Consider the following 26,551-nt stretch of genomic DNA (forward strand, 5'->3'; position numbering starts at 1 on the left):
CTGCTCTCAATACATATGAAAAGATAAAAACAAAAGTAAGGCGAGAGATACTCCCTGAGGCCCACTAGGGTCTAGTCATCCTCATCAGAATCAGCAGCCTTGCCATCCTCAGGCTCGGCTTCCATCGCAACATAATCTTCATTCTCGTCCCCCATCTGGGACTTTACCTCCTCACCCGCGGCTGTATCAGCCTCATTCAAGTCCGTTGAGTTCACATCCTCATCAGCAGCTAATGCGGCCTCTTCTCCCATAAGAGATCGGGTATACGGGGTGTGCGGGACTGCAACAAACACACTGGACAGATTGACGTCGAAGTGCTCAGTGGTCACTGTCATCCTTCTGTAAAGTTGGGCCAACACTGTGGATTGGGCTGCCCTCTCCTCGGCGGGGTTGAGCTGCTGCTTCCTGCTCAACTCTGGTACCTTGATATTTCAAATATCAAGGGCATCCTTAGGAGGTGATAACACTCTATCAGACGGCTGTGCTAATCTGTCATTCAAGTTCATCAAGTAAGCCGTGAGAGTGTTACCGAAACTCAACTTTGGCGGGGTGTGTAATTGATCATTCTGCATCTCCTCCATCATCAAATACTTTATGTTAACGGGCTGTCCCATCATAAGGAAGTATACAATGTAAACCCGTTATTTTTGCACCTCAGAATAGTGCTCCAATGGCCAGATTAGGTAATTCAACAAACGCAGCCATACCCTTGCCTCCTGATTGAAATTACTCATCTTCATGTACTTGTGCTTACGATATTTTCCCGCATAACGGGCCCATGAGGCTCTGGAATCCATACCACACAAGGTTTCCCGAATGGCCTTGTAATCAGGCTGGTAAATAAAGTCCAACAACGGTTCAGTAGGATGATTAGGGACGCCCAAATGTGCACATAAGAGGGATGGAAAGATGGGTATATCCCCTCCCCTACAATAGATAGTCGGCTCCCATTTGCCATGTCGGGTGAACGTGATATTGGCATAGAGCTCGAGGCAAGATCGACGTTAACTGGCCCCGGTGTCTTAAAGATGGACACCCATCTCATGTCTACAAGCCGATTGTACACATTCCTGAAGCGGCGCTGCAATAGGGTGCCATTGATGGCACGCTCATGGATGTACCCTATTGCGGGGTGAATGTGTCGTATCAATCCTCCCTGGATACACGGACATCTGGCCTGGGTCTGGACGATGGAGCACGAGGGATAGGGATGGTTGGTTGCTTACCCATCGATAGCGATTTTATTGTCTTTTTAGCTTTGGGGGGGGAGGAGGGGTTGGCTCTCCCCCGTTTTGTGCCTTGAAAGGTGGAAGTGGCAGCCGATTTTCCCTTACCTTTGGTGTTAACCATTTTACCTGCAAAACAACACAATACCAAACAATGAATCCAATAAAAAAAAAACAGAGTCGTGAAACGACCCCACTTAAGTCTTTCCCATGTTTTCAAGTTTAGAGTTGAGTGGCCCAACTTTGTGATTCGTTTTTCTCTTCTTTTTGGGCCTTTTCAAGATGAACACCTCAGTTGGGGTTGAACCGACCCCACACTTACTTCAAACTAAGTTGGACTAGATTAAAAAAAAATCAAGAATCGACATTAGTTTCATGTTTTAGGACTTTGGGTTAGTGGTTCATGATTTTTCTCAACCCAATTCTCAATTACTGACACACAATCGATGTCCAAGGATTCAGATAACTATTCAATGTCATATTGCTACTCAAGACTTCACAATTACACATAAAAAATCATTCGAGCATTTTTACGAACACCTTGCAGGCATAGAATCCTCCCTTTGAATTTGAAGAAACATTGGTGGGTTTAAACCCTCCCTTTCACAATGGAAGTCATCTTCTAGCCTTAGACATCAATGACACACAACCAACACAAATCCCCGCCCCGATTTCGCCCAAACCCAATAATCCTAGTTTCACAACTTCAATCTTTTAGGAACAAGTGAAAAAAAGAAAAGATTGTGCTTACCTCTTGATGTTATGAGATGAAATCACAAGTTTGTTTGAAGTTGCAATTGGGTTTCCTATGGAATTTGGGGAAAAGGAGTGAAGGGATTCAAATTTTAGTGGGGAGGGGAGAGGGAAAGGTATGTGAAGTGTTTTGAGAAGGAATGGGAATGGGGGGCGGATCTAGTTTTTTTTAAATTTGAACCGCCAATTCCGCGTTGACCCCGCATCGCGGGTCCAACGCGGAATATTTATTTTTTTCTAAAATATCAAAGTTGGCGTTGGCCCCGCGTCGCGGGTTCTACGTGGAAAAAATAGCTGCAGAATATTTCTATTCAGGCGTTGGCCCTGCGTCGCGGGTTCAACTCATACATTAAACCTGGAAATAATTTCAACTCGTACTTGCTTGTTTTGTGGTCCACCTCCTTCCCTATTCCTGCAACATGAACAAACGTGACTTATATGCATATAAACGTTGGGTTGCCTCCTAACCAGTGCCTTAGTTAAGGTCGTGGCATGACTCTTTTTGAATTTTTTTTTCTTTTTACACACGGGTTGCCTCCCGAGAAGCGCTTGATTTAACGTCACGGCACGACGTAGGCTTTCCTCAAGCCTCCTTTAGATCCATCGAGGTTTTCTCCGGATTGATGACCTCTCCAAAATAGTGCTTGACCCTCTGCCCATTTACCAAGAATGTCCATTCTGCATTCAGCGGCTTCAGCTCAACCGCTCCATGTGCGGTTACCCGAACGACTTCACACGGTCTCGACCACTTACTTTTCAACTTCCCTCCGAAAATCTTCAGCCTGGAGTTATAGAATAAGACTAACTGCCAGGGCACAAAGTCACGAGGTTGGATGCGCTTGTCGTGAATTCTCTTCGTTCGCTCCTTGTACATTTTCGCGTTCTCATAGGCATGATAGCGAAATTCCTTCAACTCGTGCAGCTGCAACAGTCTTTTTCCTCCAGGTTGAACCATGTCTAAATTCAGCTTCTTTATTGCCCAACATGCTCTATGCTCGAGCTCAACCGGTAGATTACATACCTTACCAAATACGAGCTTATAGGAAGATGTGCCAATTGGAGTTTCGTAAGCTGTTTTGTATGCCCACATAGAGAATCATCGAGCTTTAGTGCCCAATATTTCCTACTTACGCTCACAGTCTTCTCCAAAATCCTCTTAATTTCTCTGTTAGATACCTCCACTTGACCACTCGTCTGAGGATGATAAGCAGTCGCTATCTTGTGTTTCACCCCATACTTGAGCAACAATTTATCAAAGAGTCGATTGCAAATGTGCGTACCTTGATCACTGATGATGGCTCGAGGGGTCCCAAACCTTGTAAAAATGTTCTTTTTTAGAAATCTTGCCACCACACTAGCATCATTGGTGGGAAGTGCAATGGCTTCCACCTACTTCGAGACATAGTCTACATCAACCAATATGTACTTATTTCCCTTGGATGGTATGAAGGGACTCATGAAGTCGATACCCCACACATCGAATAGTTCAATCTCTAAGATGCCTTTCAAAGGCATTTCATGACGCTTGGAGATATTTCCGATTCTCTGGCAGCTATCGCAGGCTCGCACAAATTCATGAGCATCTTTGAACAAAGTAGGCCAATAGAACGCGGACTGAAGTACCTTCGCAGTTGTTCTGTCACCATCGTGATGTCCCCCATAGGGTGATGAGTGACACTTCTCAAGAATCTCGGAGACCTCATTCTCTGGAATACACCTTCTGATCAGCTGATCTGTGTCGACCCTGTAGAGATAGGGCTTTTCCCATACATAGAAACGACTATCATGCAAAACCCGCTTCTTCTTCTCGTTATTAGCACTAGAGGGGGGGGGGGGGGGGTAAATCTCACTTACTATAAAGTTCACCATATCTGCATACCATGGCACTTCAGCTGATTGAAGAGCAGAGAGTTGTTCATCCGAAAACGTCTCCTTAATCGCCACTGCTTCATCCACATGTTCCCGATCTTCCAATCTCGATAAGTGATCTGCTACCTGATTTTCTGTGCCCTTTCGGTTAAGAATCTCGATATTAAACTCTTGCAGTAGCAACACCTAACGAATAAGCCTCGGCTTTGCATCCTTCTTCGCAAACAAATAACGAACTGCAGTATGATCAGTATATACAGTCACCTTCGTGCCTACAAGATATGATCGAAATTTGTCAAAGGCGTAGACAACCGCCAAAAACTCCTTCTCTGTGACAGTATAGTTCATCTGGGCTGCATCAAGTGTCTTGCTGGCATAGTAAATAGGATGGCAAATCTTGTCCCTTTTCTGACCAATGACAGCTCCCACAGCAAAATTACTTGCACCCAAGAACGATGCCCTCTCGAACCATGAAATGACATTTTTCCCAGTTAAGTACCAAGTTCGTTTTTTCACAACGAGCTAACACGGCATCAAGATAGTTCGAGCAGTCATCAAAAGAATCCCCAAAAATAGAGAAGCCATCCATAAATACCTCCACATAGTTTTCCACCATATTGGTGAAAATAGCCATCATGCATCGCTGAAAAGTACCTGGAGCATTGCACAGACCGAAAGGCATCCTCCGGAATGCAAACGTACCATATGGACATGTGAATGTGGTCTTCTCTTGATCCTCAGGTGCAATCATGATCTGGTTATAACTCGAATAGCCATATAGAAAGCAATAATAATCGTGCCCCGCCAATCTATCGAGTATCTGATCCATGAAGGGCAAAGGAAAGTGATCTTTTCTGGTGGCGTTGTTCAACTTGCGTTAATCAATGCATATTCTCCAACCAGTAACAGTACGTTGAGGCACCAATTCATTCTTCTCATTCTCTACTACAGTCATGGCCCCTTTCTTCGAAACCCATTTGCTCTCAGAGATGGGATAAATAATGCAGCTGGCAAGCCTCACGATTACCTCTTTCTTCACCACCTCCTTCATGATCGGGTTTAGTCGTCTCTGGCATTCAACACTAGGCTTGTTGTCCTCCTCTGATAAGATTTTGTGCATGCAAAACGAACTACTAATACATTGAATATCAGCTATCGACCACCCAAGGGCTCGGATTCGATCTCTTAGCACTCGTAACACACGTTCAACATGTACATCAGTCAAATAAGCAGAGGAGATTACAGGAAATGTGTCTCCACTGCCTACGAATGAATAGCAAAGATAAGGGAGTAATGGCTTCAACTCAAAAACTGGAGCCTCTTCAATATATGGTTTCGGCTTCTTCCATGACTCTGGTCTATCTAGCTCCTCAAACGGTGTGTTTGCTCGTAGGTAAGCACATGAAGTGTCAAGAATTCTAAGACACTTCTCGACTTCTGCATCAATCATCAAATCCTCCCCATCTACCAAAGCTGTCTCCAAAGGATCTCACGAAGCTAGAAAGTGATCTAACTCTGCATTAGTAAGCTCGGGCTCTACATGGAAATCATCTTCAAGTCCTCATAATAGGCTGGAAGCTTGGTAGCTTTAAACACATCAAAAGTCGCCTCTTGTCCATCAACTATCATGGACATCTTTCTATCTTTCACTCGGATCACAGTATCAATAGTAGCCAAGAATCCTCTCCCCATGATGAGAAGAACACTCTTATCTGCCTCATAATTGAGTATCACAAAATAAACTGGCAGAATAAATAGGCCTACTTTCACAAGAACATCCTCAATAATACCATCAGGATACGCAAGAGATCGATCAGCCAGCTGCAACGTAATGGTGGTTAGCCTAGGCTCACCCAAGCCCAACGTTCAGAACATAGAGATGGGCATCAGATTAGTACTAGCACCCAAATCACACAATGCTAGCCCGACTTCAATGTTGCCAATAGTAATCGAAATTGTGAAGCTGCCCAGATCTTTCAACTTTTGAGGAATTTTACTCCTCACTCTAGAACTGCACTCCTTAGTAAGTGCAACAGTCTCAAACTCTGTCCAACGCCATTTTTTCGTAACCACATCTTTGATATACTTAGCAAATTTTGGAACTTCTTGCAAAAGCTCCACCAAAGGTATGTTGATGTGTACTTGTTTTAAGAGTTCAAGAAATTTCTTGCAAGCCGAATCTGCTTTCTGTTTCTGAAGTCGTTGTGGAAAGGAAGGGGTGGTCGACCCACTTCCTCTACATGTTGCTCTGCGACTGTCTGCTTTGGTTCAGCTCGCTTAGCAGGGATAAGTTCTGCCTCTGCTATGTTCTTCTTTTTCGGAGGCACTTCTTCAAGCTTTCTGCCAATCCTCAAGGTGACTGCCTTGGACTCCTTTAGATTCTTCTCAGTATCACTAAGAAGAGCTCCTGGTGGTCAGACATTCTGCATAAGAGCCATCTGCCCCATCTGACGCTCAAGCTCATGAATTGATATCTGCATCTCACTCTGAACTTTCTGATTCTGCTACTGTGTTACTTGATTTTGAGTTATGAGCTGCTTCATCATCTCTTCCAAATTGCTAGCTGGCTAAGCTTGATGTTGCTGATAATTGTTCGGCTTGTGGAAATCCTGCTTTCCAAATGGAGTGTTGTAATTATTTCCATAATAGTTTCCCCGATTTCCAATACCACGGTTCTGCTGCCCCACAAAATAGACAAACTCTGGATTCAATAGGCAATTGCTATAATCATGAGGTTCACCACAACTTACATATGCTGCCTGCTGAATATGTTGGACTGGTTGAATCTGCTGAGCTTGAGGAAATGCTCTCAACATAACGTTAATAAGAGTACTTATATCAACTCGAATAGCTCCAATATCATCAACTTGAAGAACCCCAGCAGCTTTCTGTGGCAACACCCAGCTAGTCTCATACTCAAGATGACCCTCAGACATCATCTCAAGGAGAGCTTCCATCTCTTCATATGTTTTGTTTAAGATCTGCCCTTGAGCTGAAGCATTCAACAAGGCCCTTGATTCATGATTAAGACCTTCTACAAAATAGTTTTCAATGATCTCCTTTGGCTGCATGTGATGGGGCAATCTCGCAAATAGCCCTTATACCTTTCCCAAGCGTGTGGTAGAGATTCAGAATCTCTCTGAATGAAGTTAGCAATTCTTCCTTGCAGCTCTTTTGTTTTCTTGGGTGAGAAAAACTTGTCGATAAACTTATTTGATAATATCTCCCAAGAAGTGATAGAACTTGTAGGTAGATTCGTCAATCATTCCTTTGCTTCGCCAATCAGTGAGAACGGAAATAAGGACAACTTCACATAATCATCGGTAACATCTCTATATTGGAAATTCTCGCTCAACTCCACGAACTGCATCAAGTGCTAATGCGGGTCTATTTATAGTTTAGGGTTGTTTACCAAATAAAAGGGTCTTAATCCTACTTAAAATCAGACAAAATTGGGCATTCTCGCGTTGGCCACGCGTCGGGGGTCCAACGCGGGGTCTTCAGTGATTTTGGCTCCTATTTGTGTTGAGCATGCGACGCGGGCGTGACACCTAATTGAGAAGTTCCTGCAGCTTGATTCTTCCGTTATGAGCACGCGATGCGGGTCTGGCACCTGAATGTCACCTCGTGTTACATCCGCGACGGAGGTGTGGCACATTTGTGCTTGATTCTTCCAAAAATTCACCTAAGTGTCGCAAGCTTCTCTCGTTCACTCGTGTACACAAGGTCACCTCCAGAATCAACCAAAACTGCTTGGTTTCCCGTCGTTTGTCTTAATCGTACCTAGACACATGAAATATAGCGACATAAGCTCAAATATGACGATTTCATCATATATTAATCAATAAAAGTCTTAGGAATGTGATGTAAAATGACACGAAACATGATATTTGTGTCAAATATCAGATATCGCAGATGTGATGCTCAACATCTTTTCAGATCTACAAGATTATGATATATCGCGATGCATAACAAACATATTACATGGATGACCAAACTTTCTCGAAATAAGGTGCACAAGGTCTTTCCATGGCCAAAAGTAGACTGAGATTTGGCGGGGAAGGGGAAAGGTGTGATGAGGCCGTTTGGTAAGAAATAATGAAGCTGGCGTGTTTGGTACGGGGGAAAATATTTTCAATTTTTTTCACATTCAGTTCATCAAAAATTGTTGAAAAACAAGTTACACAAATAACATTTCATATTGATTCTGTACTCCACTCTAGTTTCGGGCCGTTCATATTGGATATGAAAATTTCAGTTTCAAGATTGAAGAAATTACAATCAAATAAGCACGGACTGGATTGGATTTTTTAGGATCAGTTTAGAAATAATCGATTTAGATATTTCGGATTTTCGGTTTTGATCTGTTGAGCTTTCAAGGCAGGCTTATTAGTCGGTTTCAGATTATATAATTGGTTTGAATGTTTTCTGGTCATGTACTACACAAGAAAATAAGTAAGAAATCAAATCACTTATTTTCCTGAAAAGTCATTTTCCACTAATTTATTTTTCATGGAAAACACTTTCCTTGGGTACGTTAAAACACACCCTAATTGTGTGTGGGCAATTCTTATTTTGGGATGGTCTTTAAATTTTGCCCCTCATATTTGAAATCTTTAAATTTTCCCCTTCGGCTAAACCCCATGGGTTTCGGGTTCGAACCCCCACACAGTCAAAATATTTTTAAAAATTCGCAAGGCAGAGTTTAAATTTCGCTATGCTCCCACCGACATACACTTGTGAAGGAATTACCAAAGTTATGCCGGACTCGGCATACTTATGCCTTATGGGCAGACTTGGCATAAGTATGCCGGGTCCGGCATAACTTTGATAATTCCTTCACAAGTTTATGTTAGGTCCGGCATAAAAGTTTTCCCATTAAAAGTATGTCCCCACCGGCATAAACTTGTTAAGGAATTACCAAACTTATGCCGGACCCGGCATACTTATGCCTTATGAGCAGACTTGGCATAAGTATGCCGGGTCCGACATAACTTTGGTAATTCCTTCACAAGTTTATGGCGGTGGGGGCATACTTTTAATGGGCAAACTTTTATAGTATGCCACATAAGGCAGAATTTTTCCTTAAAGCATAACTAAAAGTTTGCCTTATAAGGCAAAGTCTATACCTTAAGAAAAAGTTCTGTCTTATGGGGCATACTTTTGGTTATGCCTTAATTAAAAGTCTGTCCCATAAGGCATAGTTCCTTAAGGAAAAGTTTTGCCCCATAAGGCATAACTAAACTATGCCTTGAGGAAAAGTTATGTCCCCTCCGGCATAACTTTAGTTTTTCCTTAAGGACTTTATGCCGGATCCGGCATACACTCCCCCAGCCCTGCCTTGCGAAATTATTTTTTTATTTTATGTCTGAGCGGGGGTTCGAATCCAGAACCTCAGGTATTCAAGCGAAGGGCAAAATTTAAAGACCACAAATATAAGGGGCAAAAATTAAAGACCACCCCAAATGAAGGGCAATCCGTGCAAAAAAATGATTGTGTGTTTAAGGTACAGGAAGAGAGCTAATTGGTTTGGGCTATTAATCTTGAGAAATTGGACTTGTTTTAGTGGTAATGCCGACTTTGATGCGGGCTGATTTGTCGTTGTTTTGCACGGATTTCCCTTCTTTTGGGGTGGTCTTTATTTTTTGTTCCTCAAATTGGCGGTCTTTAATTTTTATCCTTCGCTTAATATCCGAAAGTTCTAAATTTGAATCTCAGTTCAATAAAAAAGGAATTTCGCAAGGCAGAGATTTGGATTCGCAAGACAGGATTTTGCCTTCAAAACTCTGCCTTGTAATTTTTTAAAAAAAATTGACTGAGCGGAGTTTCGAACCCAAAACTAAGGAATTCTAACGAAGGGAAAAAATTAAAGACCGCCAATTTAATGGACTAAATTAAAGACCGCCCCAAAATAGGACATTCCTGCAAATTGCCCTTGATTTGTCGCCAATTTGGCCTTGGTTAGACTGATTTGCGTGGCTATTTTAATAGGAATTTTTACATTGAACAGCCAGCAAAATAATAGCGAGACAAATGTGTAACTTATTTGGTGGTATTAAAATCAAAGATAACTGTTGGGGCCTTTTACTTTGTTTTCCACCTTAAATTTATTTTGATTTGGACTTCTTGTATTATACTTTGGAGTAAAATTGACCACTTTAAGCATATATAATAGGTAATCAATTAATAACTTTCAAATAGTTGAAAATATTAATATAGTAGGGATTAAATAAAATTACTAACAAAACTAAATAAAATAAAATGTCCAAATTATTAATGATCTAAGAATCCTAGAGAAAAAAATTATGGAAGAATAAGTAGGATAGGATTGGATGACGACAAAGCCTTTGCACCATAATCTAATGTTACTACAGGAAGTCAATCAGATTTTTGGTGAAACTCCTGCTTTAGTAATTATTTATTTATACTTCAATCTTTCTGGTTCTCTTTCCCTTGATCAGATTCTTACCTGGTTCAATTATCATAATGCTAATTTTGGAATGTTTCTCCCTTTTTTCAAATTTTTTATTACCTTCTGCAATATAATCAAGGTCAATTCAAGTACATATGAATACGGATGAATCAAGGTGATCAAGCAAGCAGTGTCTCAGAGCTAGAATCTTTTATTTGTGCCAAAGAATACACCAAATTCTGTGAAGGAGAGGATGCTTATTAAAATAACATTAGTTTATCTAGTACATGATCTTTACTTCAATAAGATTTGTACAAATACAACATCAACCACGTGCAATTTATCATTCGCAACAAATAATACAAATAGTATGCACGATGTGGGACTATGAATTAAAAGTCAAATCAAAATTAAACAGTTTTATTAATCGATCGACAAAGTACATGGAAAAGATAGATGGGACGCAGCCCAAATAATATAAAAAGAAAATAAAATGACTTGACGCCTTCATGGAAGGACGTTTGGGGGTATACTCAATTTGTAGACTCAACCTCGAGCTCTATGCCTGTAAAAAAAATACTCCGTATAATTATTTGTATAGTTCACATTTTTATATGAAACAAAGCCAACACACATTCCAACAAGTATATATCGAAGTCAATTAAGATCTGAAGTATTACACACCTCAGACTCAAGTAGTAATCTTTTGACTATTTTCTCTTTGAATCTCATGAACTCGAATCCGTATCCCATCGTTGAAGTTCAAATAAGGTTGTCGTATGATGTTTCCCTTATTAGAAACATTCCACCTGAAAATTTGAAATGAAATTGAATACTAGAATTTTACACTTATAAATTGAAGTTTTCATGGTTAATATATTGATTATAACCTTATGCCTTTTTAGATAGGCCAACGAAAATGCATACCTAAATCTTGTCATCAAGTAGTGGAGAAAAATAGATGTTTGCATCTTTGAGAGATCAGCTCCAACGCACATTCTATTTCCTCCACCAAACGCCATGAACCTTTTGGATGCACCATGTAGTTCTTCATCCTTTTAAATTCAAATTTTATATTGATCAGCATGTACATTACTAATTTGAAAGTATACAAAATGAAGATAAAACGTTAAAAATGTATAGCTTATATTTACATATATTTAACTAACCTTCCATCGTGATGGATTAAACTCAAGGGGGTTCTCATACTTGTTTTCATCTAAATGAACTGATGGTGCGCATACAACCATTGTCCATCCTTCGGGAATAGTATATCCTGTGATTAATGTCTTTTACTTTAGTACTTCGAAGACAAATGGAAACAATTTGGCAATATCAACTTCCTTATATTTTATTTGATCTTATGTAAAGAGGGACCCTTTGGGAATATTTTTGTTCAATAGATGACAAAGATTGCAAGGAATTGACATTTGCAACTATATTATAAATGCGAAATCTTGAAAGAAGCGTTTGTTTTAATTTATCAATGGACAAATTAAAACACGTTAATATAATGAAATTTACCTTTAATTTCCACATCTTTTAGTACTTTTCTGAAAATTCCTGGGGCTATATTGGCAAGCCTTACTGTTTCATTTGTAACCTGTCAATCATTTTGAGTTTAGAAACATAATAACACGAGTTCAAGCTTAAAGTAATTGTCTCAAGATAATGTCGTAATTTTGGCAGGCCATATACTGAATAATATATTTAAATTAGATTAGAAAAACCTTACCTTATGTGTGAAGGTCATGGACTTGTACTCAACCCATGAAATTGGGGCGTCTTTATCTTCTCGGTTTCTAAGAATGTTCTCATGTTCTTCCTATAAGGTGTTATGACATCATATAAGTTAAAACAATTTAATTAAAAGAAATTAATTTAACATATGGTTATTCAACTTTTATCGACATCGATGTTACGGAATTTTTTATTACAAAAATCATTCAGCTAAAGTATAGCACTTAAAGTCACTTAATTATTTTTTGGTAATAAAAGAATTACTCAACTTTCCCTTGGTATCACATACTAAACATTCTCTAGAGACCAAAAAAATAATTCAATTTTGTCCATATATCATACAAAATGTCTCTTTTATTTTCTCTTAATGACTTTTTGTGATACTTAGACAAAGTTGAGTGATTTTTTTGGTTACAAAAAGTGTTTTAGTGACTTTTTTAATACTTAGATAGATTTGAGTTATGTTTTGTTATAAAAAATTGTTTAGTAACCTTATAGCAATAAAGTGAAAATTAAGTGACTATTCATGAGATAACCCTTAAAAAGAAGATAACAAGATACAATAAACACTGTTGTAGAGCACAAACCTTTAGTTGTTTTAGAACATCAGGATGTTCAGTAAGGTATTTAAAGAGTAGTGTCATGGTTGAAGAAGTAGTTTCATGGGCCGCAAATATAACAAAGAAGATTAAATCCACTGCTGTATCTTCAGTTATAAATGTTTCTTCATTGTTTATTTCTTGAAGTAAGTTATCTATGAAGTCTTGCTCATTTGCTTTCTCCTTGGATGACCTCCTTTTCTCGAATATGTCTTTGATCATCTTTATAGCACTTTTACGCCCCTAACTCACCAAAAATGAATCAATTAATTTCACAAGAGTAAATAACGATGAATTATGAAACAGTAACAATAACAACTTATATAGGAAGAGAAATTAAGTACCTGTAAACCTGAATGAAAAGCTGTTCCAGGCAAATTGATAGGAAATGAGAGAAAGCCTTTAACAAAAGCTTTGTAATGTCCTCTTAGAGTCAATGCCTCTTGTTCATTCATACCAAGGATCTTTCCCGCAATAAATACGAACAACATCTATATATTAAAAAAAAATCCAAAACAACTAATTAGTAAGACGCAAGAAGAGCAAAGTCAAACTTCTCTATTACGGTCATCCTATATAAATAGCATTTTACTGTAACAATCATGTTTTCTATGTTATATTACACTAGTCAAAATAGAAGTTTTTTCCACCAACATTCAGGGGGAAATTTGTGTTATAAAACTTTTTTCCCACCTCATTCTCATTGAACCAGCTCACTGGAAAACAAATGGTGGGAAACAGGTTCTCATTGAAATGCTGGGAAACTTCCTAATTTTTTCATGTGAAAACACTACTATTTAGGTTTTCCCCACCGATACTCAATGGGAATAGCCATTAAACATTTTTCAGTGGGAAAATAGTGATTTTTTAGGAGTGTTATATGTTCTTTAAAAAAACATTTTCTATAATAGACAAAAAATATTCAAACAAACGACGTTATTATATAGAGATTTGACTGTATTAAAAGAAGATGGAATTGTTCATGAGTTACGAGATCCTCACAATTTCAGAAGCATCTTTGACTTCAACTTCACCTTGGGTTGTCCATCTATGCAAGTGTTCACGAGTTATGAAATCAACTTCAGACACCAACTTAGTCTTAAGTTTATCTGGTCCTGTAAGTGATAGAACTAAATTCCTAAGATATTTATGGGCTGATCCACCACTACCCATCAAACCTTGTTTTCCAGAGAGCTCAACAGCACTCTTTGTGTAAGAACATTGGAACAACTTATCTTCTTGTTGGAACACATAGTAATTTATCTCCGGATCTGTTGATATCACTATTGGCTGCCCAACTAAACTTGTTTTAAATAGAGTTCCATACCTAAAACAAAGTATCATCATATTAATGTTACCATAACAAATCAAGACAATGTACACACTACATGAAACATATGATTTTAATGAAAATTAAAGTGTACGTACTTTGCTGTTCTTTTAGCAATGAAGGGTGGAATTCCTTCATATGGACCTTTGGAGAAATATTGAAGAGTCTCTCCAATAAGGGGAATACCCATAGAACCAGGAGGCAATATTCCTTTGCATTTGGGATGTCTCCATCTATACACCCAATGTGTTATTCCTACTACTACTAGTCCTACAACACAGAGAATAATATTCCACATTTTTTCACACGTTGAGGGTTTTATTTTTGGATTTCAACTTAGTGTTGAAACTTGGAGTGCAAAGTAGTCCTACTTATAGAGATGGTTTATGCTGATTTTAATTCTTTTCCCAACCCAAGAGGATATATAAAATGGTGTTCCAGCCTACCATTAGTTGGTAGAGGTCATTGCTATACTAGAGCAAGCCACACTCATATTTTAATTTTTTCCTTTTGGGTTTTTTGTTTTATTGAAGTAAATGATTTGCATTATGTATCATTTGCATCTGTGCATGTGTCATATACCCATATTGTGTAAAATACAAAGGCACGAGCTTGTCTGAGAAGAACGTCTAAGTGATGTAGTCTTAAACTATTACTAGTATATACTAGCTGTAAAAAGAATCACTTGTTCTAATTACAAGGTTTTGCTTCCGATAGACAAGTTGCAACAAACACATTTATGAATGAAGTAGTTCTAGTTTTGTTTCACAATACTTAGTGTTTTAGTAAACGAAATTCAAAATTAAATGATAAAGTGTGTTGGAGAACTGATATTTTAAGAACATTGATAAGTGCTGTTGGTAACATAAGATCTTTCACATGAAAAGAATTAAGTGAATTCTCAAATACTTCAATTTTTAATTCCGTAATTTTTTAGTTTGCGACTTATAAAATTGATTAAATCTTGTTTTGGGATTATTATTTAAGCTAAAAAAGGAAAAGGAACAATGAGAAGGTAAATATACTATCTAATTAATGAGGGAGAAAATTTATATTGCTTACTCTAACCGTATATAACAATAACAACAACATACTCAGTGTAATCTCACAAATGGAGTCTGGGGAGGGCAGAGTGTACGCAGACCTTACCTTTACCTTGAGAGGTAGAGAAGCCACTCAGCCGTATATCCTTAATTAAAAATTTTAAAATGTTAAAATTAAATCTTTTATTAATAATAATTACATGGATTATATATTATATTCCCTCTGTTTCAATTTATGTGAACCATAGTTTGTGCCAAAAAGAATGACCTCTTTCTATATTTGGAAACACTTTACCTTTATGCAATGATTTATAGCCACACAAAATATATGTGACTCATTTAGGACCACAATTTTAAAAGTCTTCTCTTCTTTCTTAAACTCCGTGTCCAGTCAAATGGGTTCACATAAATTGAAACAGAGGGAATATATAATAATATATATTTTACAATTTTGGGGCCTTTAATATTTGTGGCATAAAGGGTTTCATTTGCTTTAAGCGACCATGTCATCATTAACCACAACCATCACCAAATATCATTCATCAGTTAGCACGGACAATCCCCATTGATATGATCCCAAACATTGATACAACCCCTTCAAAGCCTTTCACTCGTAGCCAAACAAGAGAGCTCCAAGTACTTTAAGCCATGTTCATGAGGAGAGGAGCGTTGGATGAGCTTGAGGAAAGGATCTGAGAAATAAACAACATTTGGGAGATAGCTTGGGAGGAGATGGAAAAGGAAGCAAACTGCTCAAAGCGGCTAGGAATGCAAAGACGGCTATATGTGCAATTCGTGGCTGAGGAGTGCTATTCATGGCCACGAATACCATTCGAAGCTAGAATCGCAAGCCAAGGCCAGGATTGCAATTCTAGTGAAGAGGAGCCCACGTTGGGTTAATTTCGTAAAGTACCACTTTAGGGCCTTTGTTGTAATAGGCTTTAATATAAATAGAAGGGAAACTTACATACACCACCATATTTTGAGATTTCCTTACATATTGTAGCTACTTTTTCATATTTACCATATGTAGCTGATTTTTAGATTTTTACTGTTGTATTTCATTTGTAAAAATACATGTATTTCCTGACTTCCTTATTTTTTGAACGATTTTTTAGTGCCCCATTAATTATGGAATCTTCTAATAATGGATACACCCCACAAATCACGTATTTACCATATCCTCCATAACTCATCAGGTTTCTCTTTCATAGTTAAATACATATATTTTTTTTCCTATTTTTATTGGGCTAAATATTTGGGCTGTATTTCCTTATAGTTTAATACATGTATTTTTTTGAGCTAAATATGTCGGTTGTATTTTCTCAGAGTTAAATACATGTATTTTTTTCCTATTTTTTGAGGCTAAATATTTGGTTTGTATTTCCTTATAGTTTAATACATGTATTTTTAAATATAACTGTATATAAGAAAATACACTCTATGCAAAAAAATACAAGCGAAAATATAAAAAATACCACTGTATTTTCACCACAAATGATGAACACATTCAAATCTTTTAAAAAAAAATACACTGTAGTCGTGAGAAGAAATACAATATAAACAAAAACGCTAAAATTTACCAAAATTTGTTACTTGTAATGGGAGTAAAAATCATGCTAAGATGTGAGAGAAATCGTGCTAATTATGGTAAAGAATAATGGGAGTAAAAATTGGATAGAGAGAATTTAAGATGTGAGAAAAAATATTTAAAAAGGAAAAGAGATTGTGAGTAAGTGAGAGAATAGTACCTTATTTTTTGAAAAATACACTGCATTTATAAAAACAAGTTATAGATGGTAATTTGATAAATAATTAAGTTATTAATAATAAATAGAAAAAAAGATAGTTAATATTAATAAATAGGTCTTAGACATAGCTATAACAAGTAAATTTTCCTAAATAGAACCCGTAGCCTTTTCACTTACCTTGAATTTTGATGAAACTTGTGAGTTTGAGAGATTGTTTAGCTACTTATAATCATAGTTTGTTTAGTTAATTGAGTATTATTTCTTAGTTGCTACATGAATCTTTTTCCAATGAATTCATACTTGGATTGCTTATTTGTGGACTTCAATTGAGTCTCCTTGAATTCAATTAGTATAGGTTCTTTGGATTGAATCAAATTGGAAGGGTTTGGGTTTAAATATACTCAAGTTTGCTCATAGGTTCATTATTCATTGAGTCTTCCTGCTATCCTCTAATCCTCTCATCCCGAATTCTCTTTATTCAATTTCCGCTTTATTTTCGTTTTTGATTTCTAGAGTTTCCCAAGTAGGATTCTATCACCCATCGACAATTAGCTATCACCATCCCCGACCATCAACCACCCTATGAAATAAGTTTTCTAATTTTTTGTTAATACAGTATTAGATCAATTAGTATTTTATTTGAAATTATTATATTTATCAATTATCAATAAAGACAAATTTTATGAATTCAGATATAGAGAAAATAAATATTTTTAATTATTTAATATTTAGATCTTAATACAATATTTTAATATCATGATGTATATTTACACTCCGATATGTGTGTATCTAATGTCTTAATCACAAAAAAGTCAAAAAAATATAATCTTGTGATATCAATGGAATTTTTTCACAGAAAAGGTGTGGATTCGATTCTGGCTCTCAATCTTTCACTTATTTCCCCTTACCCGTGCATTTAATAGAAAAAAGAGATTTTATTTTTAAAAAGAATTACTATTTCTGAGAGTTCATAATTTGTCAGATTTAATCATATCAACCTTTATCATCAACAATTTTAAAAGCTGTTCGTTAATAGTTTGGATTGGACTTTTTTTTTCTACCTTGTCATATTCCCATTAATTTATCTTACGGTCAAATAACTACTACTTAAGCTGATCTAACAAGTACCAGCTTGATCTGATCGAGACAAAGAGCAAGATCCATAAACCATGCTCCAGGAAAGATTGAGGAAATATGTTGTTCCTTTGCAATGTTTTAAGAGGTGGGGACGGTAAGGATTTAGCACGGGGCAAGACGTAAACCCCGAAACACGGGGCGTACATCCCATGCATCTACAGGGCGTAAGTATGTTGTATCTCCAATTTTATAATTTTAGTATTAAGAAAATAAGTAGAAGTAAAATTTTATAAAACACCAATAATATAGAAAAATTTATTATAATTTTTATTGGAGAAAAATAACACAAAAATATAATAACTGAGATCGATCTCCACATCTACTAGTCCTTCTCACCCTCAACTAATATTTGCATTAATTTTTGTTCATATATTTTAAAGAAGGAGAAGGATAAAAAGTGTAAGAGCAATGACCAAAAAAACAAAAGATGAAATCTCTATCCTATCGATTTCAGGCATAAACATCTGAAAAGGTTATACATCTGAAAAGGTTATATATGGTAGTGTCATTTTCTATGAGAGTGCATTCTTTATTTTTTAGGAAAAAACACCACAACATGAAAACATGATAGAATAAAGTATAAATATCATTACATGACCAATAATAAAAAGCATGATTTATAGCAAAAATACATTTAAAATAACAAAAATCAAATTTAACGCCCGAGGGGCTACGCCTTTAAGCCTGCAGCTTACGCCTCAAATTAATTCTAGGAAGTACGCCCTATGCACTATTAGAAAAAGAGGTTTTTCGCACCGACATTTAGTGAAAAATTTGTGCTAATAAAACATGATTTTCCCACTTCATTCCCACTGAATAATCACACTAGGAAAATGCATGGGGGGAACAAGTTCCCATTGAAAGGCCGGGAAACTTCATAAATTTTCCATATGAAAACTCTACTATTCTGTTTTTCCTACCGACATTCAGTGGAAATAGTCACTGAAGATTTTCAGTGAGAAATCAGTGGAAAAATAGTGATGAAGCTATTGCTGTATTGTTTTTGACACGCCCTGGGCGAGGACTCGCCCATGGCCTTTAAAGACGGTGTTCCTTCGTATCATCTCCAAATCTTATTTATTGAAATTTGAAGTTTCTTTGCAATTTGATCTGCATAAATCTAATCTATTGTAAATATGAACTGTTGGAGTTGAAGATACAAGTAGTGCACAAAGCAGTAGTTCATGCAAACTGCATGCATGCACAATACAACAGTATGCGACCTAGTATACTATTTGTATAAGTATACATTGTAATTAAGTAGATTGTAATTAAGGTAATTGTTAATTAAGGTAAATTAGGATCCTACTAGAAGTAGGAGTTAGAATCCTAATAAGAATACCATGTTGTAAAGGCGGCAGAATAAGGCTATAAATATAGCCTTTATATACACGATATACACACAAAACGATAAAAGAAAGCTAAGCTTTTGATTACTTCTTGTACTGTGTTTTCTACATGGTATCAGAGCATTCAACATAAAGCCATGCTGTGTGATTAATCTCCCTCATAATCTCTTCATAATGGCATCAAACTCAACCTCCATGTCACTCTCCACCTCTAGCCTTCATCACCTAATTGTTGATTGTCCCATCAAGCTTAAGCCAACCAATTACCTGATCTGAAGAACATAGATCTTGCAACTTATGCAAGTTTTGAAAGTAACTAAGTGGATTAAGAAGGACAATCTAAGCTTGGGTGAAACATCAGACACAGATGAGAAGGAAAAAGCTGTTGTAGGCAAGGAAAAGTCTGGGCAAGACAGTGAATGGGAAGAAAAGGATGTACTGCTGAGAACTTGGATTTCAGGCACCAGGACTAAAGAAAGTATGTATCTAATTGTTGGTTGTCCTACAGCAAAGGAGATGTGAGAGCGCTTAGAAGAGGAATATCTTCAAGCAACAAAAGACAAGGAGTTTCAACTCAAACAACTCCAAAATATCAAGTTAGGATCAAGAAAACTTGATGAATACATAAAGGAGTTTAAGGGAATATGTGATGGTCTCTTTGCCATACACAAACATGTTGATGATTATAGCGAGGTTATAAACTTTGCAAGAGGTCTTTGTCTAAAATACAAGACCTTTAGAACTGTCATGCTTGGAAAAGCACCTTATCCTACTCTCAACCAATTTGTCAATGCCCTTAGAGTCTGTGACATGAGAGAAGATAGTGAGAAAGTGATTCAGGAAAACCATAACATGGCCTTCTCTGCACAAAGAGGCAGAGGTAGAGGCAGAGGCAACTATAATCAGAATAGAGGAAACTCTAACTATAACTCAAGGGGAAGAGGTTTCAAACCTGCAGGATAAGGAACTATAGTCAGAATAATCACAATGGACAAGTCTTAAATCAAGTGAGGGACAAGGAGTCATCTGCCAATCCTTGTCAAATCTGTGGTAGAAACAACCACACGGCCCTCAAGTGTTTCTATAGGTGGGATTACTCATATCAGGCTGAAGAAAATCTGGGATTACTCATATCAGGCTGAAGAAAATCTTCCACAAGCTTTATCAGCAGTCAACTTACAAGGTACAACATCTGAGGATAATGCAATGTATGTTGACTCTGGAGCAACAACTCATATGACCTATAACATAGGTAATTTATCTGACCTTAAAGCCTAAAATGGAACTGAGAAAATTATTGTTGGCAATGGATCCCATCTAGATATTACACATGTTGGTAACACTACCAAGTCTGGTTTAAAAGTCAAGGAAATTCTAGTAGTTCCAAAGATAAATAAAAACTTGTTGTTTGTTAGCAAACTTGCAAAGGATAATGCATGTACTTTTGAGTTTGATGAATCTGATTTTGTTGGTTAGGACAAGAAGTCAGGGAAACTAAGAGAGAATGACTCTATGCATTGGAGGATAACAAAATCTTTGCATTAACAAGCTGGAAGAAGACAGATGGAATTTGGCATGCTAGATTTGGCCATCCTAGTTTAAAGTCTTTACAATTTTTAGATAAAAATAAATTTATAAATATTAAGAGTTGGAATAAATTGCCTGTTGTCTGTACTAGCTGCTAGTTGGAAGGAGTTGTAAACTTCCTTTTGCATTGAGAAATAAATAGAGAAAGAACCTTTGCTCAAAATTCATTGTGATCTGTGGGGACCTGCTCCTATTGAATCCTCTCAGCACATGAGACACTATATTTTGTTTGTGGATGATCATACAAGATATAGTTAGTTATATCCAATCAAGAAGAAGTCTGAATTTTTTAAAATCTTTGTGAAATTTCAAAAGATGGTGGAAAAACAATTTTCTAAGCCAATTAAGATCTTCCAGTGTGATAGAGGTGGTGAGTTCATTAGTAATGACTTTATCAAACACTTGGAAAACTGTGAAATCATAAGGAAAATGTCATTTCCTAACACACCTGAACAGAATGGAATTTCTGGGAGGAAACACAGACATATTGTAGAAACTAGCCTCACACTGCTCTTTCATGCCAAATTACCTCTTTTTCTTTGGGTAGAAGCCTTCCTTACTGCAGTGTTTTTGATAAACAGGCTTCCATCCTCAAACCTCTAGAATGAAATACCCTTTGTTAAGTTACATGGTGCCTCACCAGACTATAACAACCTTAAAGTTTTTGGATGTGGGTGCTATCCTTACATCAAAGGACATACTAAGTTCACTCCAAAAACCTATCCATGTGTGTTTATTGGCTATAGTAGTCTACACAAAGGGTGTAGATGTTATCAACCATCTACTAGGAAGGTGTTTGTATCTAGGCATGTGATTTTTGATGAAAACTCTCTTCCTTATGTGCAAACAAAGCAGTCCTCTCAGATTTCTCAGAATTCTTCTACTCCTCACTTAGCCACTTTTCTTGAGTTTTTCTCTATGTAGGATGGTGTTTCCAATTCAGGGGAAGTGTTGACAGACACTACTTCTCATGATGCTGATATGGTTGATCACAATGCAGCAGAATCAAGTTCACCTGCTCAGACCACAGTCGTTGATCACAATGTTGATACTACAGATGATGGTACTGAAAGTATTTATGTAGAAGAATTAGTAAGTCAAAGCTCAGGTGATGAAAGTAGTGGTGACATTGAGGAAAGTCAAAGCCATGATGGGAGTCTACTCATGATGTTGATACCATTATCAAATCCACAAGGCATATAACTAGAAGTGGACTTCTCAAAATGGTTCAACATTGGAAATAATACTCAGAATCTTGAGCCTAATATACAGACTGAAGATGGAACTACTGCAGTTGTAGATAATGAGCAAACTCCAGCAACAGAACATCACATGATAACAAGGTTGAAGTCTAAGAAGGCACAAACTACTCATACAGCCTTTGCATCAATCAGTAATGCAACAGAAGCTGAACCATGAACTATGACTCAAGTACTTAGAAGTCCAGGCTAGTATGCTACTATGAAGGAAGAAATAGATACTCTTCACAAGAACCAAACCTGGATTTTGGTACCTAGGACAACTCATATGAATGTGGTTGGGTCAAGATGGGTGTTCAAAACCAAAATGAAGTCAGATGGATCTGTAGAAAGACACAAAGCCAGGTTGGTTGCCAAAGGATACTTTTAACTTGAGGGAATTGATTTTGAAGAAACTTTGAGTCCTGTTGTCAAAGCCACTACTATAAGAGTAGTTTTATCAATTGTTGTTAGCCTGCAGTGGCCTATTAGGCAACTTGATGTCAAGAATTCCTTCCCGCATGGACATTTGCAGGAAGAAGTTTATATGACACAACCACCAGGTTTTATTGATCCACAATATCCTGATCATGTGTGTTCTCTAAAAAAGGCACTCTATGGTTTCAAACAAGTACCTAGAGCTTGGCTTGATAGGTTCAACTTACACTTGCTACATCTTGGCTTTAAGTTCAGTAGAGCAGACTCCTCATTATTTGTTCTACACTGTAGTGAAGGTACTATTCTACTTCTCCTATGTGTTGATGATAAAGTGATTACAGGAAGTTCTCTTCCACATATCCAAAGGATAGTTACAGCACTGAGTAAGGAGTTTGCAATGAAGGACCTTGGTCCACTACATTTCTTTCTTGGCATTGAGGTTACATACTTCAAAGGAAGTATTCATCTAAACCAAAGCAAGTATGCCACAAAATTACTAAAAACACTGATATGGAGATGGCCAAGGCAATAAACACACCTCTTGCGCAAAAGCATGGTTTGCATGAAGCAAAGGGAAGTCAAGCTAATGCCTCAATATACAGGAGCATTGTAGGGAACTTACAGTACCTCACATTGACTAGACCAGACCTAGCTCATGCTGTCAACTTAGCCAGTCAGTTCATGCAAGCACCAACTGTTGAATATTTCCAAGCTATTAAGAGAATTCTCATATATGTGAAGGGAACACTACAACTTGGACTCAGAATAATCACACAATCACCTCTAAGAATGTATGGATTTTCTGATGCAGACTGGGGTGGATATGCTACCACAAGAAGGTCAACTACTGGATATTCAATCTATCTAGGTGCTAATTGTATCTCTTGGGTGTTACACCCCGAAAAATTTCACGTTACAAGATCGTAGACGGCGTGGTACGAGCTCGGAAAAGAGTAAAGTTATACAAGGATTAGGGATAAAGATCAGATGATCTGAGTATAATAATACATATATGTATGACATTTGGAGACCATAAGAGGGTGAATCGGTCCATATGTTGCTTGCTGAAAAGCCCTCATCACTGTAAGCCAAGTGGGGCCCACTCACCGGGACTTTATAAAGGACATATGAAGAGATATATAAGTAGTACATGGAAAGTTGAGCAAGTCCTAAGAAGGATCCTTAAGCCAAATATGGGCATAAGCCCTCCAAAAGGACGATTTAAGGAAACATTTTCGGATGATCTGAGTTAGAGGGGCCAAAACAACATTATAGGTTTGTAATTTGGAAAAACACCAAGAATGAAAGTTGTAGATAATTGAATTAGATTTCCAACCATAGGTCGTGGTCCCACACACAATATCGATATCAAGAGTTATGACCTTTTTACTGAACGAACGCGCAGGCTGAAAAATTAAGCCAGCGCGAACGCGCCCAAACAGGGCGCGATCGCGCTGAAGGAATTTTAAATCGGTCCAGGCAGAACCTGGACCGCTATTTAAAGGGGATTACCCCTTATTTTCCTCAAGAAACACCTCAAATATTCTTCAAAAATCTGGAGAATTCTCCCCAAACCCTCAAGCCAACTTTTTAGCCCAAACCAGGTAAAAATTCTCAAATTCCGGTCTAGGCGACGTATAGTTACAACTACAAAATTGTATAGTGACGCGTTATGGCTTAAGATCAAGGTGGAGAAGCGAAGATACGGAAATATTATCGAGATAAAGGTATGAATCTCTTCCTATTTATGTTAGTACCGGTTTAGTTATGGAGAAAACGTGGTTAAATAATTGTATAACTGGTTGGTTAGTTATGGAAGTTGGAAAACATCGTGTGGGCTGTTCTATGGAATACTTTAGAGTTGGAAATGATGTTATTGGTGTTGATATTGTTATTGTTGTTGTTGGTTGTTGAATTGAGAATTCGAGCTAGGCATATAAACAGGGAAGATGCTGCCCAATTTTCGGCAGAATATAGAATAGTTTGATTTGAAACTTGGAACAAGTGTTCAATAAAGAGTCTAACGTTAGTATAACTCCTCTTAAATGTAGACTTGCGAGCTCGGACGAATAAGTGTAGCTAATAGGAGGTCGAACAGGTATGTTAAGGCTAAACCCTTTCTTTCTAAAGGCATGATTCTTTGTTATAAACCTTTGTGCCATATCCATAATATCCTTGCTTCCACAAATTCTAGAAGCCTATGAATCTCATGATCCTTATGATATTGTTGAGCTTACTCATGATCTTGAGACTATTATTTGTGATTGATCTCACCTCATAATACTTGTTCTTTCGAGGTGAGATATAGCGATGACGATTCTAAGATAGTTGATCTTCTAAGGAAGAATATAGTGATAATGATAATGCTAATGATGATGTTGGTTTCATTTATGTATTTTTATGTGTATGTATGTATGTATGTATGTATGTATGCATTGCATCCCGCTGATCAGCTGGGGATAACATCGAGTCCCGCAAGGGCCGAGTACTGATAAAATCAAGTCCCGCAAGGGCCGAGTACGGATAACATCGAGTCCCGCAGGGCCGAGTACGGATAATATCGAGTCCCGCAAGGGCCGAGTACAGATAACACCGAGTCCCGAAAGGGCCGGGTACGGATATGACAGATGTATGTATAGTAAGTGTATGTGAATGCATAGGTATGTATGCTGTGTATGGATGTGTATGAAATGTTTTTCCTGTAGACGAGTAGTTTACATGATAGAGATCTTAAGAAGAGTACGAGGTATAATTACTTACTTTATCTTATGTTATCAGTACTTTATCTTATGTTATCTTCACTCTGATATCATACTACTATTCATACCTTACATACTCAGTACATTGTTCGTACTGACGTCCCTTCTTGTGGACGCTGCGTTCATGCCCGCAGGTGCAAGTAGACGAGACGAGGATCTTCCATAGTAGGCTACCTGCAGGTACCAGTTCTGATTGGTGAGCTTCATTTCTTCCTGGAGCACTGCCGAGTCTATATATATATATATATATATATATATATATATATATATATATATATATATATATATATGATTTTGTTCAGGGTATGTCGGGGCCCTGTCTTGACTTGTATACTTCAGTCATGTTCATAGAGGCTTTGCAGACAGTTCTTGTGTACAACTTAGTCATAGTGTGACAACAGTAATGTTGGCATCATGGTTCCAATGTACACACACTTATGCATGATGTTATATTCGTATTTAGCCTCTCGATCCCATTGTTTCCATTTGAGACACGAAGGATGTAAGTTATAAGTTGGTTCGCTCGGTTTCCGTAAGGTGTCGGGTGCCAATCACGCCTTACCAAGGGCGGGGTATGACATTGGGCATCTAAGAAACAACACACTGTTGCAAGGTCAAGTGCAGAGGCAGAGTATAGGGAATTGGCCTCAGCTGCAGCTGAAGTTACTTGGATCACCTACATTTTTAGAGACATTGGTGTCACATTGACATCAGCTCCAATTCTATTTTGTGATAATCTGAGTGCACTATACATGACTGTGAATCCTATCCTACATGCTAGAACCAAACATGTTGAAATGGATTACCATTTTGTAAGAGAAAAGGTGGCTAGAGGACGGCTCATAACTCACTTTGTAAGATCATAAGATCAGCTAGCTGACATTCACACCAAGGCACTCACAAAGTAGCAGTTTGCAGGATTTAGGAGCAAGCTAGGAGTGGATGTTCCGCCTCTCACTAGCTTGAGGGGAAGTGTTGAAGATGTTGAAGTTGAAGATACAAGTAGTGCACAAAGCAGCATTTCATGCAAACTGCATGCATGCACAATACAACCATATACGACCTAGTATACTATGTGTATAAGTATACATTGTAATTAAGGAGATTGTAATTAAGAAAATTGTTAATTAAGGTAAATTAGGATCCTAGTAGAAGTAGGAGTTAGAATCCTAGTAGGAATACCACTGTTGTAAAGGCGGCAGAATAAGGCTATAAATATAGCCTTTGTATACATGATATACACACACAAAAAGCTAAAAGAAAGCTCAGCTTTTGATTACTTCTTGTACTGTGTTATCCACATGAACTTCCTTTGCAATT

The 26,551-nt window shown here is 37.5% G+C and overlaps 1 protein-coding gene across 1 annotated transcript; it reads right to left on the minus strand.

Annotated features, from left to right (window-relative positions):
* Positions 1-10,659: 10,659 nt before the first annotated feature.
* Positions 10,660-14,258, minus strand: LOC132638204 (cytochrome P450 87A3-like). The gene is made up of 10 exons (XM_060355166.1): positions 14,028-14,258; positions 13,602-13,926; positions 12,944-13,090; positions 12,588-12,842; positions 11,996-12,085; positions 11,785-11,863; positions 11,430-11,536; positions 11,188-11,315; positions 10,945-11,069; positions 10,660-10,825 (listed from the first exon to the last, which is right to left on the minus strand). The coding sequence occupies exons 1-9, from the start codon at positions 14,225-14,227 to the stop codon at positions 10,952-10,954; spliced, it is 1,449 nt and encodes a 482-aa protein (XP_060211149.1). The 5' UTR covers positions 14,228-14,258; the 3' UTR covers positions 10,660-10,825; positions 10,945-10,951.
* Between the last annotated feature and the right edge of the window lie 12,293 nt (positions 14,259-26,551).

Source organism: Lycium barbarum, chromosome 4, assembly GCF_019175385.1.
Source record: "Lycium barbarum isolate Lr01 chromosome 4, ASM1917538v2, whole genome shotgun sequence".
Taxonomy (NCBI): domain Eukaryota; kingdom Viridiplantae; phylum Streptophyta; class Magnoliopsida; order Solanales; family Solanaceae; genus Lycium; species Lycium barbarum.

Excerpts from the sequence above, each read along its gene's own strand:
- LOC132638204 (XM_060355166.1), bottom strand. The coding sequence starts at position 14,227 with ATGTGGAATATTATTCTCTGTGTTGTAGGACTAGTAGTAGTAGGAATA. Across the intron at positions 12,843-12,943 it reads CTTTTCATTCAGGTTTACAG|GGGCGTAAAAGTGCTATAAA; the intron begins GTACTTAATTTC and ends TTGGTGAGTTAG. Across the intron at positions 11,070-11,187 it reads TACTTGATGACAAGATTTAG|GTGGAATGTTTCTAATAAGG; the intron begins GTATGCATTTTC and ends TCAAATTTTCAG.